At 38.1% G+C, this 15,227-nt stretch overlaps 1 protein-coding gene across 7 annotated transcripts in view; it reads left to right on the top strand.

Moving 5' to 3' along the window:
- LOC100116327 (regulating synaptic membrane exocytosis protein 1) overlaps nt 1–15,227 on the top strand; it is a 153,642-nt gene that overhangs the window by 68,733 nt on the left and 69,682 nt on the right. For 6 of the 7 annotated variants that reach the window (XR_004227595.1, XM_031929942.1, XM_031929943.2 and 3 more), the window contains exons 7-10: nt 6,784–7,041; nt 10,540–10,717; nt 12,810–13,112; nt 13,657–13,879. Coding sequence is in view for 6 of the 7 variants with exons in the window: in XM_031929942.1 (XP_031785802.1) it covers nt 6,784–7,041; nt 10,540–10,717; nt 12,810–13,112; nt 13,657–13,879 (962 nt within the window). In the remaining variant the exon portion in view is untranslated. The remainder of the gene's footprint in view (nt 1–6,783; nt 7,042–10,539; nt 10,718–12,809; nt 13,113–13,656; nt 13,880–15,227) is intronic. The other variant, XM_031929944.1, reaches the window with a different exon arrangement.

The following is a 15,227-nucleotide window of genomic DNA, read 5'->3' as shown; positions in this document are numbered from 1 at the left end:
ATATTGGTCCATTTAAGTGTATATCCCCCGGTTATGTTAAGTTGGATATAAATTTTGTAACGCCGCAAAAGAGCAGCCAAAAATAAGCCAAGTGCGACTTTCCACACTATATAAAAATGCTTTTAATTTGACGTTTCTTGCACACGTACTTCTATCCGCTGCGTATTTTGTTCTGTTTGCTTTGTTTTCAAGGCGAGGTATCTCGCAGGAGTTCACGAGCCTGGCCTTATATAAAGAACTCTTTCCTTATTAATTTTAGTATTTTTTTCAAGAAAGTACTGCTAATGTTTTCTTCTGGCTCTTTTTAATGCAATTAAAATTTCTTTTAAAAGAAAAAATGAAATATAAGACAACCTGCAGATTTATTATTTTTCAAAGGGCCTGAATAGGTCACGATATTATTTGAATTACCGCTCTATTATTAAAATTGTACATATAATAATTATAGTATTAATGATATACATTAGTAGAAAACTCGCAAATACTTATATCTTTTTATACGAAAGCGAGGTTTCATTTGTTTTTTTTACTCTTCCAGAGCGACACTGAAGCCCAAGATATTTTTTACCTTTTGATTCCCCTGATACAGAGAAGCCCTGCGAATAAGACCCTCTAACTCGGTTTTACACGGAAAAACGTCGACGAAAAGGCGCGTCTCCGTATGGTCCACCGATATACGAGCCTCGGGAGATCCGTGAACTCGGCATGTATACGTTGCTTTCCACGTTTTCCGCCGCAGTCGTTGGAAAAATTTAATTTCGACAAGTAATTATTTTTCAGTATCATTAACACGCGGGAATCTCGGTCTGACAGTAGAAGAAATCGTACGAAGAAAAATAAATAAACTGAGCCAAAGTAGTATCTGGTCCTTGTTCGGCTCGATCCTAAACCTACTTGATTTGCTTTTCCTCGGAGAAAAAGCAAAAACTTTTGAAAATTATGGTCTGCGAAAATCAAGTGAAAGTTAACATGATCTAGAAATCTCCATATGTACGAAGTTTCACATAGCTAGGTAGAAAATAAAAGTGCAGAAAGTCAGCAAGCCAGAGGAGATATTTCAGTCGCACGTCACTATATATCCCAATGCAAATATAGCCTAACGGCAGTAACTAGAGAGGGAGAGAGGGAGGAAACAATTTCTGCGTCACACGTGTGAGCAATTCACGAAACCCTTACAGCCTTTCGTAGACACAATATTAAAATTGAGTGCACCATGACACGCTTTGTGATTCATGGGTCAGAGACTCTATTCTTGGAATGCTTTCCTAACGCATTGATATATGAGATTGTAATTGTTGGGAAGAAAAATTAAAGAAGGAAACATTGTTTGATGAATACTTTCCATTATCCCTCAGGATCTAATAAGAAGCCAAGTTTTTCTTACACTTCGACATGTGTTGCGTGAACTTTGGTGAAAATTTCTCCAGCCCAAGGGTACTTACGCGAATGTTATTAGCTTCGCTTACGTTGCGGAAAAAGAAAATGCACCCTCCGCGAGTATAGATTTTATCGCGTTTACGTTAGTAAAACTGAATGTGATTACACGTGCAGTGTTGTTGAGGTAAACTGCATATTTTCAAAGAAAATTCAGGTTGTGAGGTGGAAACTCTGTACGCCTTTTTTATGTACTAGGAATGAAGGCGCGCTTCGCGCGCTCTTGATTCTATCTCTGTCTAATAACACTGGTAGAAAATCTACCATAAGTGTTGGGCGGCACACTAACGTCTGCTAATATTGTATAAGCATGTAACATGTTACTAAATCCGTCAAAACTATTTTTTAATAAATATATTAATAATGCTCAATGTCGTTATCATTGGTTTGAATAGTGAATTTGAAGAAAAGTTCAGTATAAAAGTCAGTGGGTTTGTCTATCATTAAAATGCCTTTTATTTGCATTATAAAAAAGCAACTGAAATTTTACACAGATACTTACTATGCTACCTAGAAAATATGTAACCTACATGATTATGATTTAACTGTTTTCATTCATATTTTCACATCGAGGTCCATATGAATTTTTTAATTTAGCGTATCAAATTTTGCTTGTAGACAGTTGCACAGAAACTACCATCTCTAGCACATTGTATTTCTGGTTTCCAATGTATTTTTACATGAAGAAAGTGATAAGTATTTTAGCTTTTTTGTCAAGGCATTAATTAGAATTTTGACTTTTAACAGTTCTGAGAGATTTTGAGACCGTTACCTGTTTCTCTATTTTTGCATTTTTTCTCATTCGAAAACTAACTGGTCTAGAAAGCTCATATTTTGCATATAGATTTCTTTTGTGATTGTGGAAAGTTATTTAAAGTTGAATCAACGTTAACTGAAATACTTTTGTGTTCGACTACAACACCCATGATAGTTATTTAGTCGTATAGCATGAGTTTGCAAGTTTTTCAGTTAAGGCCGATTCAACTTTAAATATCTTTTCACAATCACAAAAGAAATCTATATGCAAAATATGAGCTTTCTAGACCTGTTAGTTTTCGAATGAGAAAAAATGCAAAAATGGAGAAACAGGTAGCGGTCTCAAAATCTCTCACAACTCTTAAAAGTCTAAATTCTAATTACCTAATACCTTGACAAAAAAGCCAAAACATTTATCACTTTGTCCATGTAAAAATATGCTAGAAACCAGAAATACAATGTGCTAGAGATAGTAGTTTAAAATTTGACCTGCTCAATTAAAAAATTCGCATGAGCCTGGATGTGAAAATATGAACGAAAACAGTTAAATCAGAATCATCTAGGTTACATATTTCTAGGTAACATAGGAAGTGGCAGTGTCATATTTTAGTTGTATAGTAGCCTTTTTACAATTCAAAGAGTATTGTATAATGATAGACTTAAACTTAGTGACTCGGATACTGAACTTTTCTTTAAATTCAACTCTCAAACCTCACCGAGGGCGACTTTGGGCACAGAGACACAGTATATCTTCAAACTCTTTATTCTTTTAATTGAACTTCTCACTGACATTTAAAAAAAAAACTAAATAATATTCACACACTTTATTATTACTTCAAATAGGGTTACGGTGCCACTTTTCAATACACATGTTGTAATACTACACACTCTTAGTAATGATTAATTTTTACTAAAATTTCTTGCTAGTTATATTACATATATTTTATCTGTTATCAAGGTTTCCAGATTTCATTTTAAACACCTCAAACATTTCTACCAGGGTTATGAGTTACGACTGTTTTGAGGATTAATGAATTTAAAGCGCGGTTCTGATTTCGTTGCCTAGGCAACCAACCAGCAACCAATCAGAATCACGTATTAAATGCTTCACAACAAAGGCCATCATTTTTTTTTAAAGAGGAGGATTTGATGAATCATCGCCATTAAAGCAACGATTGCATAATTTTCGTTTTCATAATTTTAAGGTGGGGCTCTGGTTCAAAAAAATATGATTTTATGTAAATTTTCAGCCCAATTTATCTAATATTTAGTTGAATAATACAGATGAAGCAGAATTTTTTATTATAATCTAGCTATATTGCTAAGGTATCCTGCGCAACCCATTTGCATCTCATGATTTCAGAAAATTTGAATGTAATCTTTAAGCCGATGTGAAAGAATTATAGTGATTAGATTTTCAAATAAAATTTTTTATTTTTATAAATAAATATATCATTTGAATGCATAAAATTAATAATAAAGTGAGTTAAATTACAATAAATTTTGATGTACCTGGATTTGCCATTAATATCATATGGGCTATAATAAAAATGTAGTCACTATGATTTGCTGTTAAAATAACAAAGAATTCACCGTAGTTTGCTGGAATCATGAAATGGAAATGCATTGCGCAGGATGCATTTTGAATATTTCAAAACTTAAAGTTGAGAAAATGAGGTTTTTGTAAAAAAGTACTGTTATTCATAATATTTTATAAATAATCTATTTCACTGTACATAAATCTTTACAAAATGATTTCATAATCATCCGTACTTTGGTTTTTAATGTTAACATTAATATCTTCTTATTTTATATTTACATAACCTCACTAAGCATCAGTCTGATCTCAGTCCTCAGATAATAATAATCTCAAATCCTGTAATCCTGTAAAACTATATAAAATTATTAATTCTCTTGATTAATATTTATACTCTTATCATAAAATTTATATAAAATTTTAGAACTCACTTAGAAACATCCGGCACCATATGTAACACCTTCTGATTGTACTTTTAATGACTCTTGTCGTTTACTGCCATATTTTTTTGAAATTCTTGCGTCATTTGAGAGTTTCCTTTTTTTTCTGCTTCTGAGTCGTAATTTTTTCTGCGTGACTTGTCATGTTACTGTTTGTAATTGATGCAAGTATCTCAGCACTTCTTTGACGACCCAGGTTGTACTCAGAAACTGCATGAGCTGCAGCAATTTCTACTCTAGTTTTTGATGAAGAATTATTTTTGGAGCACTTTCTCCACAGCACTGAATGTATAGCCTCGTTGGCATTTTAAGTAAGTACTTGGGTGCACCGAGCTAATAATTCTTCATTTGAGAATCTTTCATATATTGGTAGAATATTTTCTACAACAACCTGATTCAAAAACACTTGCATACTTGTATGACTATGTGGTTTTTTTTTCTGCTACAGCACGCTTGTAAAAGTACCAAGACTGCTTTCCTTGAGGACACAGTGAATGATTGTGCTTTTTATCTGTGGAACTACAATGATATAAAGTAGCCATAATTTGTTTTTGCATGTCCCGTACATTGTTTTTATTGCGAACTATAGCATTCCTATAATATCCAGCAAGCGTTCCAATCACTTTGTTGGTCAGCGCTCCAGCTGACTTTCATTTATAAATTAATAAATTATGCAACTACAACTTTAGCATACACGTATATTTTGTTTACATGTATGGTATATAAGTATGTAACAAACATAGACTCGCACAGCAGAAAAATTTGTACCGTATAAACGTTTGTGCCGCCATCTATCGCAGGGTTCACAGACTGGGCCGATTGGATAAAATGATACTTACGTTTTCGTTTTGCATTCAAACTACCTATTCGTTGTTTAAAAATCAATATTAAAGTTAAATGTGTAGCAATTTATGCACTAGAATGCACACATTTAGAATTTTATTAAAAAATCGAAAACCGTATTACTTTTTTTAAAATTCTATAGCTTGCTTTTCATGTATATAAAATTTATCCCCATAAAAGGAACTTGATATTAGATTCTACGCATTCTTTAGAACACTTTAAAGAAATAAAAATTTTTTCGATTTTTTGGTCGAAAAACACCAGAATCCCACCTTAAGGACGTACCAACACTCCTAAAAAAAGATCCAGTACTTTCATCACTCACCCATTGAACATCTTTCGTAAAAATCACAAAAATCGTCTGTCATTCATTTTAAAAGTGAGTCAGACAGCGAAAAGCGCGAATCATTGTTCTCCTTTTCAGTCGCCAATATTTTCCTCTTTTTCCTCCCGTTTCGCGCTCGACTCTCGGCAGCGCAAATCTGTAGAAACGAAGTTTCGCCGCAACGAACGGCTTGTTCTGCTCGGCGCTTTCTCTCTTTCGCGAGCTAGCTCCGACTTCGTTTCCGAGCTCACGTCGTTTCTATTTTTCCGCCGCACGAATTTTTTCGCCTCTGGAAATGTACAGTAAAATCGCGTTATTCGCGCACTGACGCGCGCACACACACGGAAAATATGCGGTGTTACAAAATTCGAGGTTGCATGTAGAGTTGTTGCAAGAGGGTTTATTTTGGGGTATTTGTACTGCGGAACTGAAGAGGAACGCTGTTGCACTAGTTTTTACGCGCGTTTCAATACCCTTTTCTCATCCGCTGATTGTAAAGTAAATGCATAAACGAGAAACTGATGTATATCGGATACAAAGGACTAGTCTCTGGATGATTTTCGTGAGAACTCGATTTGAAACTTACAATTGAAGTATTAAAGTATCAACAGCAGAGATATCATCCAGTCTACAGCACCCTGGCGATCTTAATCGAAAACTTTCATTGTCTTTCAGCACAAAAGCGTAGCGCGTCGCAAGTTGCACGTCTTAATCGGCCACAGCGCCCCTCAAATTAAACAAACTTTTACGCAGACACCCCCGCGAATCCTTGCCGAGTGAAGAAATTAACGGCTTCAGCGAGAAAAAAGCCTTATCTCTCTGTCTGTCTTATTCGTACCGCGATTAAAATTCCGCAGACGTTCGGCGGAAGAATCCTCCATCTCTGGCTCTTGACAAATGGCCACGCGAATGCAAAAAGAGGCGTCAGCCGCCGCGCACTCGGTACTCGTGGCTTTGCCGGTAAGAAAAAATTAAAGCAAACGGGCCGAAGCACGCGAGCGTAATATAGCTGCGTGAGGTGGGAATTACACCAGGACACGCAAATAAATGCGCGGGAAGTTTGCCGAGAGGAAAAGCCCGAAAGGTATAAGAGCGAGAGAAAGTACAGGAGAGAGGTATGAATCGCTCGTAGCGCACCGGGTTTTTCGCTTTAATCCGAGCGAAGAGATGATAGTGATTAGAATCGCTTTCTTTTGTCAGGGGTTAAAAATAGAAACGGAAATAGAATTTTCCGTTAACGTCAGGAGAATAGGAAACATAATGCTGATTTAAGTCTTTCTAATAGAAACTATTGTATAGATGGTAACATAATTTAAAAGTATTATGTAAGGAGTATAACGATGAAATAATCAATTGTCAGCAACGCATTTCAAAGTAAAAACGCAATATTCAAATAAAGCATATATTCGTGGCGAACATGATTACTGTATTTCATCTTTTTTTCTTAGATGTGGCGCTGTAGCGTCTGCAGGCGGAAGTTGGCTGCCCGCGACACGCCGACGATCGGAAACGAGTCGACCGAGGGTTCGCTGGAGGTGCCGATGCCGGAGGGCCTGGTCAGGCGGCACAGCGACGCGCGTCTCGGTCCTCAGTCTGGCATCATATCCGTCGGAGCCGTGGGATCAGGTCTGGCGCCACCCCGTAGCCCTGATCTTGGGCGTCGACACTCGGACGTGTCGCCCGCCAGCCTAAAGGATCTGGAGAAGGTGCGTTTTCGAGCAAATTCTCTTAAGCCTTTGGCCGATCCTGTATAATGTATATATATTTACCCTTGTTTATCGTTGGCTTGTATGTATGCCACTTAATAACACGATTTGGTGAAGATATTTTGCTGGAAACTTACAGGAAGGTACGGTTGATGAGTCGAAAAAGAATTTGGTGACAGAAGTGTCGAAAACAATATTGCCGAAAATTTTAAAGGTTACTTTTGGTCTTGTCAATCCATACATTTAAAGATAAACGTTCTCTTGGGTTTTTTTTAACAATCATCTCTTATGGGATTATCTTTAATCAATTTTAGATGTTTTAGCAATAATTCTATTATATCGGACTTCCATTATATCGGATAGATCGTAAGTATTCTATCCCGTGATAGCCTTATTTTCTACAAAACTTCGCCTTTTGAGCATGTTAATACAACATGAGATACCTATTTCTAAAAAGTTCTTCAATTAAACTAAAATTATGACAATATAAACTTGATTAATTGTATTATCAATAAAACGAAACTTTAAAATAATGTTCAATAAATCGTACCGTTCGATAGCAACAACTGTATACAGACACAGACATCTACTCCCCAGCATTTTGGTTTCAGTTTACGTGCGTGTTTGTGTGTGACGCAATATTGTCGAGAGCACCGCGGCGCGAGATGTATACATCTATACTCGCCTGGTCGTTATGCACAGCTACGTAGCTTCTGCGCCACGTCGTCGAGACAAAACGCGAGCTACGAATCCATACCTACGCGGGAGTGTAAGGAAGGGTGACTACTATACTCGGTCGTACGAGCGAAAGCAATTTGCAGATGCGATCTGCTTATTTCTCTCGCGTATATCTGTGTGTATATATATATCTGCGCTTTGTATCGCTCTGAGATGTATGCGCGTGAACCGTTTTAGCGGTTTCTCGAAGCTTTGCCTGAGTCAATTATCCATCCGTTATTTCCAAACGATAGATGTCTTGGGTTTTGCCCTTTTTAACGATCGAAGGTATGGATTCGCAACGAATCGCAGCGTTTCGCGGGCGTTGATTACCGTAGTTTCTTGGTACATCTATAGTACGCAATGGCGTTCATTATTTAACGTTGCTGATCCAGTGTTGCTTGATGTGCCCTAATGTCCATGTGCTGAAATCAATATGCCATTTATATTTTTCATAGTCAGCGGTGGAGATCCCATCTTAACTGTATGCTACTGTCATCTCAGGCGCATAATATTTATTTTATCATGTACCATCTATTTTAAAATGTTTTAGATTTACGATTGGTACAGAAATATCAGGTATAACTATTTTATCCAAATAGGGCTTACATCCACAATTTAATTGACTATTCTGGATAATATTTTTAGTGTCGGATTGGCGATAGTATTTTTACAGAGTCGTATCATACGTGATTGTCGCGATGCCCTACCTAAAGTATCCATGATGAGCTATTTTCAATTAGAGAGCTGGTATATAATAATTCTTAACAGTCGTTACGTTCGTGGTCTTATTCATTTATGTATTAATTTCTATTTTCTTCGACTATGATATACTGCTAACTTCGATCGAAATAAAACATTCGCATCTTTTAGTTAATTAAAAACTTCCTTAACTCGCATAGCTTGAATAAAATACAATGTTGTATTTACTGCCCATGTAATCAATACATAGTTTCTTGGCGTTGGATGCGCATTTACGAGAGTTGGCAAACTCAATAATTACGAGATGACAGAGGCAGTCGCATTTTTTTCCTAAAAGCGGGGCAAACAGATTTTGCGAAAAATGCGATAATACTGCATCGTGTCGATGCTCGAGTACTGATGGGAATTTTATTAGTCAGTCACGCGAGTGTAGCAAAAATTGTACGACTTTGCTAGGCTAATGAATCGGAAAATGAAGCTAAATTTAACGGGAATCAGACCGTATTAACAACTCAATTATTTATACGTGGATACGCTTGCTTAATGTATGTTTCAAGGGTATACGGCATCGAATTTGTCACGTACACTTATTTCAAATGATAGATTCATTAGATGAAATTTTAATTATATAAAAGATTGTTCAATGTTGTAAATTTGTCATACAAATATGATTTTTTATCAGTCGCTATAAAATTCAATATTCAATGTAACGTACGTTCTCGAAATACCATATTGAGATTGAAATATTTTCCCGATATTGCGGTAGTAGATATCTATTTTTTCCATATTGGTTAAAGATATTTTTTGCAATAAATATTCTCACCATCACTTCGCATACACGCGAACTCTTCGAAAAATTAGTGCTACCGCCAACTCTACCACCTTCTAAAATAATGCTCAGACAATCTTTTATTTCAACACCATAAAAAAGTGCATATGCGAGCTTAATATTCAAAACTCAGTGTCTTGGAAAATCGTAAACACGCGTATTCATTAATTCCACCGCCGAGTTTTATCGGCCATTGAACAGACGCGGCCTGCAACCGCGAGATAAAACCACGATTTTCAAGAATTATACGTTTCTTTATGCTTTGCGAATCTGAATTTTCCTTTAGATTTGTTCCATTTGCTCGTTCTTTAGCTGAAACGCAACTATAGGGTGCTTTCTTTTCTTTTTACGTTATCATCGCAGCTGCGCTCGAGTTGCTTAGCTACGAAAAATATTTTTCAGGACATTTCGACGAAAGTAGAGCAAGTACGTGTGGCCATGTTTTAATGACCGACATTTTTTTAGATATAATGTGGGACTGTTAAAACTTTTATAATTTTTTGAAATATGTTAATTGTATAATTAACTCACATAATTAATAAAATGGAATTAATTGTAATTTGAATTGAGTACATCAAAACTACATTAACTTTTATGATGCAAACGGAATACAATGAGTTCAGGGTTTTTATTTATAGGACGACTAAAAGTTTGTAGCGTACGTCTAAAATCAACAAGGAACCATTCTGTATTTTATGTTTTTTAATTTTTGTTTCATCCATACACCACTAAAATGGTTAACAGGACAGCATAGTACATTTTTACAGTGTCGCTTTAGTAGTACAGCACGTCAAGATGTATAAAACTAAAGTTGTAAATCATTTACAGATATTCAAACAACGTAGCTGCGATATTCACGCTTTACCTTGCGTATTTGTAAAATGTGTATGTACATCTGCCTACGTTCGCTTCTCATTGCTGATGGAAATTTACATGCAAAAATTAAAACTCGAAATTTGCTAAGTGAAGCCTGATTCACAAAGCATAATGGCTGTTTCAAACTTCTCCTTGTTAAAGCGTACATATATCAACTGTAAATATACATATCAGCAGCTCAGCACTCAGCAAACGTGTCCGCACACCTCGCCTTGGCTGATGTCATAAGTTATATAGCCACAACAACAAAAGCCCGTTCACCCATAAAGTCACAAAGACGCGAAAGTCATTTTATGTGCCTGCCCCAGCCCGTTTCCCTACATGTTGCCGCTGTGTTCTGTTTGTGAGCCCTAACCTCGTCGTAACGTTCGCAGTTTCGAAAGGTTGCAGGGGAGCGCCGCAGCGAGGATTGGGAGTGGCGCAGCAAGTCGAGGAGCGGCTCGCCCGAAAGGCATCAGGACCAACAGCCTAGAGAACGAGATCGGGACAGAGGAGGGGGAGGAAGCGATAGACAAAGAGGCTCGAGTCCACAGCGATCTGGAAAGATGACGGGTAAGTTGATCTATGTTGCTAGGTTGTTCAGGTTTTCCCTAGGTTTCCCTATGTCATTTACTTTAGTATACCTATTAATATGGTCGGGCATATAATGTTTACACCATCGATAACATACAGCTAGATAATAAATTGCTTATTCTAGGTATACCTAGTAACGTGCACCTTGTCTACTTCAGATTTCATGAAATCACACGAGTTTGACTTAGTTCGCACTTAAATTGTCACTACGAGTTATATACTACGCATTCATACTACAATTTACAATCACTATTAAATCTATTATTTACCTACTCCCATTGCTATTTAATTTAATGCACCGTCATCAAGTACGCCGTCGTTGAAATAAAAACCAATTCTGAAGTCCTTAAAATCCTTTTAGGGCGTACTCAAGAAGCCATTTTTATCTTCCGTACGTTTAATACGATCCGTATACTGGGTCACTTTGAATATTTTAGAGCATAAACCACTCGCTTCAACTTAAAACTTGTTTACCCTTCCTAAAAGAGTTTTTTAAAGTTCTTTATACTCATACGCGAGCGAAGTTTACTCGGCAAAAGGTTGAATAACGAAACGTAGTCGATGCAGGTTACACTAAGCGTTGAATTCAATCCCTGTCTTTCGTTTCAAATGAAACTATCGGTGGCGCTGAAAACCGATCATTATATCGAATTCGTTTGACATTTAGTTATCTCAGCTGTTTCAACTGTGCATGGCGCTCGTAGCACTCATGGTTTTGCGAGCGAGAGCCACAGCTTTAGTTCTAACGCATTTTATTGGAGGAAGCGATATGGAATATCGGATGCGTGTGTGCTCAAAGAGAAAAAAGTCAGAACACGTTATCGGATTTAGAATTTTACGTATATTCGATAAAAAAGGCGGAATAATTGTCGCGTCACGTATCGCACAAGTTTAATGGTTTTGTTCGAATCTAGGGTATGCTCATTCACGATAGCGATTCTAACGATGATGGATAGTTTTAGCTGGTGAAAAGAACGTCAAGTGAACAACTCGCCTTAAGAATAATGCTCGATTATTAATTACTATGTTCCCTAAGTTCAAATGACTTCTAAAAACGTCCTCGAACAATGTCTTAATAATCTCCTACTTATAATTTCTGCTCGCGTTTTTCCAGCGTCGAACAAGAATACCGCGAAGAATACGCCTCGGCATCGGCATACCACGCACCGATCGTTATTTGCATCCCAAGCGCGGGGCGTGTGATTTTTCATCGGCTGTAGGCGACGTGACAGCAGCAACGCAGCTCTTTTTAATTGTCGCATTTTTCATGTAAAATGCTCGTTTTAATTTCTGCAGCCGCGCGCAGCTTTTTTGTCGGATATCCGGTTTAATAAAGGAAATTCGCGATCTCCTCGGCATAGTGCTCGGCAATTGAAATCAACGGTCGTTTGAAAAATACACTGCTGTCGCAGCTGCAGCTGCGAGAAAACGTGATTCCGTTTATTAACTCGCCCGATCGCTTTACATTGACAAACAAATACCAGCAATCCAAGGTCTTATTGTGCTTCGTTATGTTCGGATGGCTTGTGTTGCTTTCTCTTGTTCCTTCTACAAGGCTAGTAAAATTTTAGTTCTGGGAGTTAGGAAAAACGTACTTTGGATTCTGTACTAACTTATTTTTGAATTTTACGAATTGTTCATTCGTAACATTTTAATTCAAATGATTTGGATTTTTAAGCTGATGGTAAATATGTTTAACGCGTTCTTCACGCTTTACTGAAAGTTACGTTGATGATTCGCTGAAATAATATACGTTTTATTTGCAAATGACGTTTGATTTAGTCGAGTTCGCGATGCGATTCAGCGGCGCTTTGATAAGTAATAAATGGAATCTTTTAATTAAAACGCGATTGGCGCCAGGCGTTCACGCATGCAAGGCTCGTCCATTACATCGCTGCTTTTACTGAATAATCCGCTTCGCGTTGAATTCCATCGAGAAAAGAATCGATTTTCACATGCGAACAATACGCGCGCAATTTGAAACAATAAAACCGACATTTTTTTATAGCTTTTCGAGTTATTTCTTTCTGAAGTATTATTGATAAAAGATTTATGTTCGCTCTCATTAAAGACCAAGACAACAATGGTGGCGCCGTAGACATGGATGACGAAGAACTTCCCAGGCACCGATCGAGTAGACGCAAGTCTCGGGTGACACGTCAACATTCTTACGACGACGAGATCAAAAGTGCAGCAATCGCCGCATCTTTGTCTTCTGGCGTTAGCGGTGGCCACGGAGAAGGTCCACCGGGTCTCGGACTTCCAGGACAGCTGTCGAGGCGCAAATCGGCGTATGACGTTTACTCGGCAGGTGGCGCTGGCGGTCTGTCGGCGATCGTGGCGCCACAGCATCGGGCCTCTATATCTTCGCAAGGTTGGTTTTTTTAATTCAAAATTTGAATAGATTTGTTTAAATTTGAAACTCGTTAAACAAATTCCCAATAATAAATAAAGCACCGTCGTCACAAAACAAACAATTCGTTTGAAGCTCTTTGCTCGCACTCCAGCATGCATCGTCTATAAACTGCTTGTTACGCAAAATATTCTGCGTTCCCCGAACTGCGATAAATCCGCAAATGCAAACTTGACGAGTTTGTTCTCGCACTCGCTGTGCGCTAAAACAGGAGCAGCGCTAAAACGCCAGTGTGGCGCGTTCGATGAGCAAAACTTTGAGAGGACGGCCGATTCGTGTGCTCACGCGATCCAATTATACCGCGTTTTGCTTTCACTGACTACTCAGTAGACGAAACGAAGTAGTATTTAGCTCTGCTTGGCTTCAATTCGGTTTACACTTTTGAATTGTATTTCGTGATACAATGGCACATCGATAGATACTAAATCTGTATGCAATATAAAGTAAAGTGTGAAAAATTCACGTAAAATGTAAAACCCAAATCTCTTGGTTTTTCACTCTGTAGGTAGACGCGAGCCGGATGCCGAGACACAACCTGCGCCAACGTCGCGGCGTCCATCGTTCCGCGCCAACAAGCCGGTGATGCCTTACGAAATGTCTGCGGGTGCTCCCGGAACAGCCGACGACGAGAAGATGATCAATCTCGACGCGGCGCCTAAGCCGGAAGTAGACCAGGGCATACTTATGCCAGACGAGGAGCTGCGTACCCGGCGACGTGGATCTCAGCTGTGAGTATATAGAGGGGCTTTCATTTGTATTCTTTTTTTTGGGGTCAGCGGAGGGATCGTTAATTCTTGACGACAGGAGTCTGTTGCGTGTTTGTTTTTCGAGGCCTCCGTTGTTGTTTTTTTTTCGGAAGTAGAAATATTACTTCAATTTTTAACGATAATTCAGAACAGCGTTTCGATGGTAATTTAAGGGAACATAATCAACATAATCACTTCAATGTACGGATGTAATAATATTGTTAAATTAATAGAAAGCATCTAGATATAAACTACTGATGTAAATTTCTAGCTTCGATATATTTGTCGAACCAACACCAGATCAATTGGGCGTATTTATTAGGTATATTTTTTAGCGGCCACCGGAAACAAAATCCATTGTTTTGCATATGAACAAAACAAATTCGAGTTGCAGCATAGTCCTAGAGGAGATCCTCAAAGTACGATGGTATCGATTGTTCGTCTCGTTAGATTTTAATGGCTATCGAGGGAGCCAATTTTGAGCTCCCATTCGAGAGACACTCGTCACTCAGTATGAGTGTGTATCGAAGACTCGTATTGATCGGAAAAAAATGTCTCTCTCCCCAGCCCGTTCTAGTTTGTGTAAGTTTCTTTCCCATCTGTCAGGTAAATAACAAACTTTGATATTTCTAGGAAACTCGCACTGCTACACGATTCACAAAAATAATTAATATGCGTAGAAAAATGTGGTGCCCAAAGTAAAAGGCTAAAAGTCAACCAGTATACAAAATCGATTATTTGTAAACATTCCAAACCCTTTTTTTACGATCAAAACTTCACCTTTAAAAATTGGCTAAAATAAACAACAAGCAAATACAATAACGTAGATAGAAGCTCCAACTTCGTTGAGAATCCAACTTTTCATCCTCTCCCTACTCGCATGCGCAAGAAAGCATCAGTCCAACTAGCGCAAACCCGCGAACGTTATATGGAAGCGAGTGCCTATGTATGTATGTGTATACCAACAGCCAGGCGAGGGAGAGAGAGCTGAAAGCCGGAAACAAGCGGCGAATCGAGTGTCCCGCAAACAGGGCATCGCTCGCGTCCACTAGAGAAATAATTAATGCGCCCCGCGGTCGCCTCAGCGCTGCGTTACGCACGATTACCTTTTCGGCGATTTGGCCGCGCGTTCGCCTCGATTAGGAAAGCCTGTTTTGACGGATTTGGATTTCGGATTCGATTATCGCATTAGCGCGCTTTTGATCAAGCTGTGCGTTATGCTGCCGCGATATGTTGTCATCGCCGTTGCGGAAAAATAAGGTACCGAATTAGAGGCGAGTACGCGAGTAACGTGTACGCAGAAGCTCGTGAAAAATTGTATAATATAATC

This window comes from Nasonia vitripennis, chromosome 4, assembly GCF_009193385.2.
Source record: "Nasonia vitripennis strain AsymCx chromosome 4, Nvit_psr_1.1, whole genome shotgun sequence".
NCBI lineage: Eukaryota > Metazoa > Arthropoda > Insecta > Hymenoptera > Pteromalidae > Nasonia > Nasonia vitripennis.
Note: the sequence above shows the minus strand (reverse complement) of the source record. Positions and strands in the feature narration are given on the sequence as shown.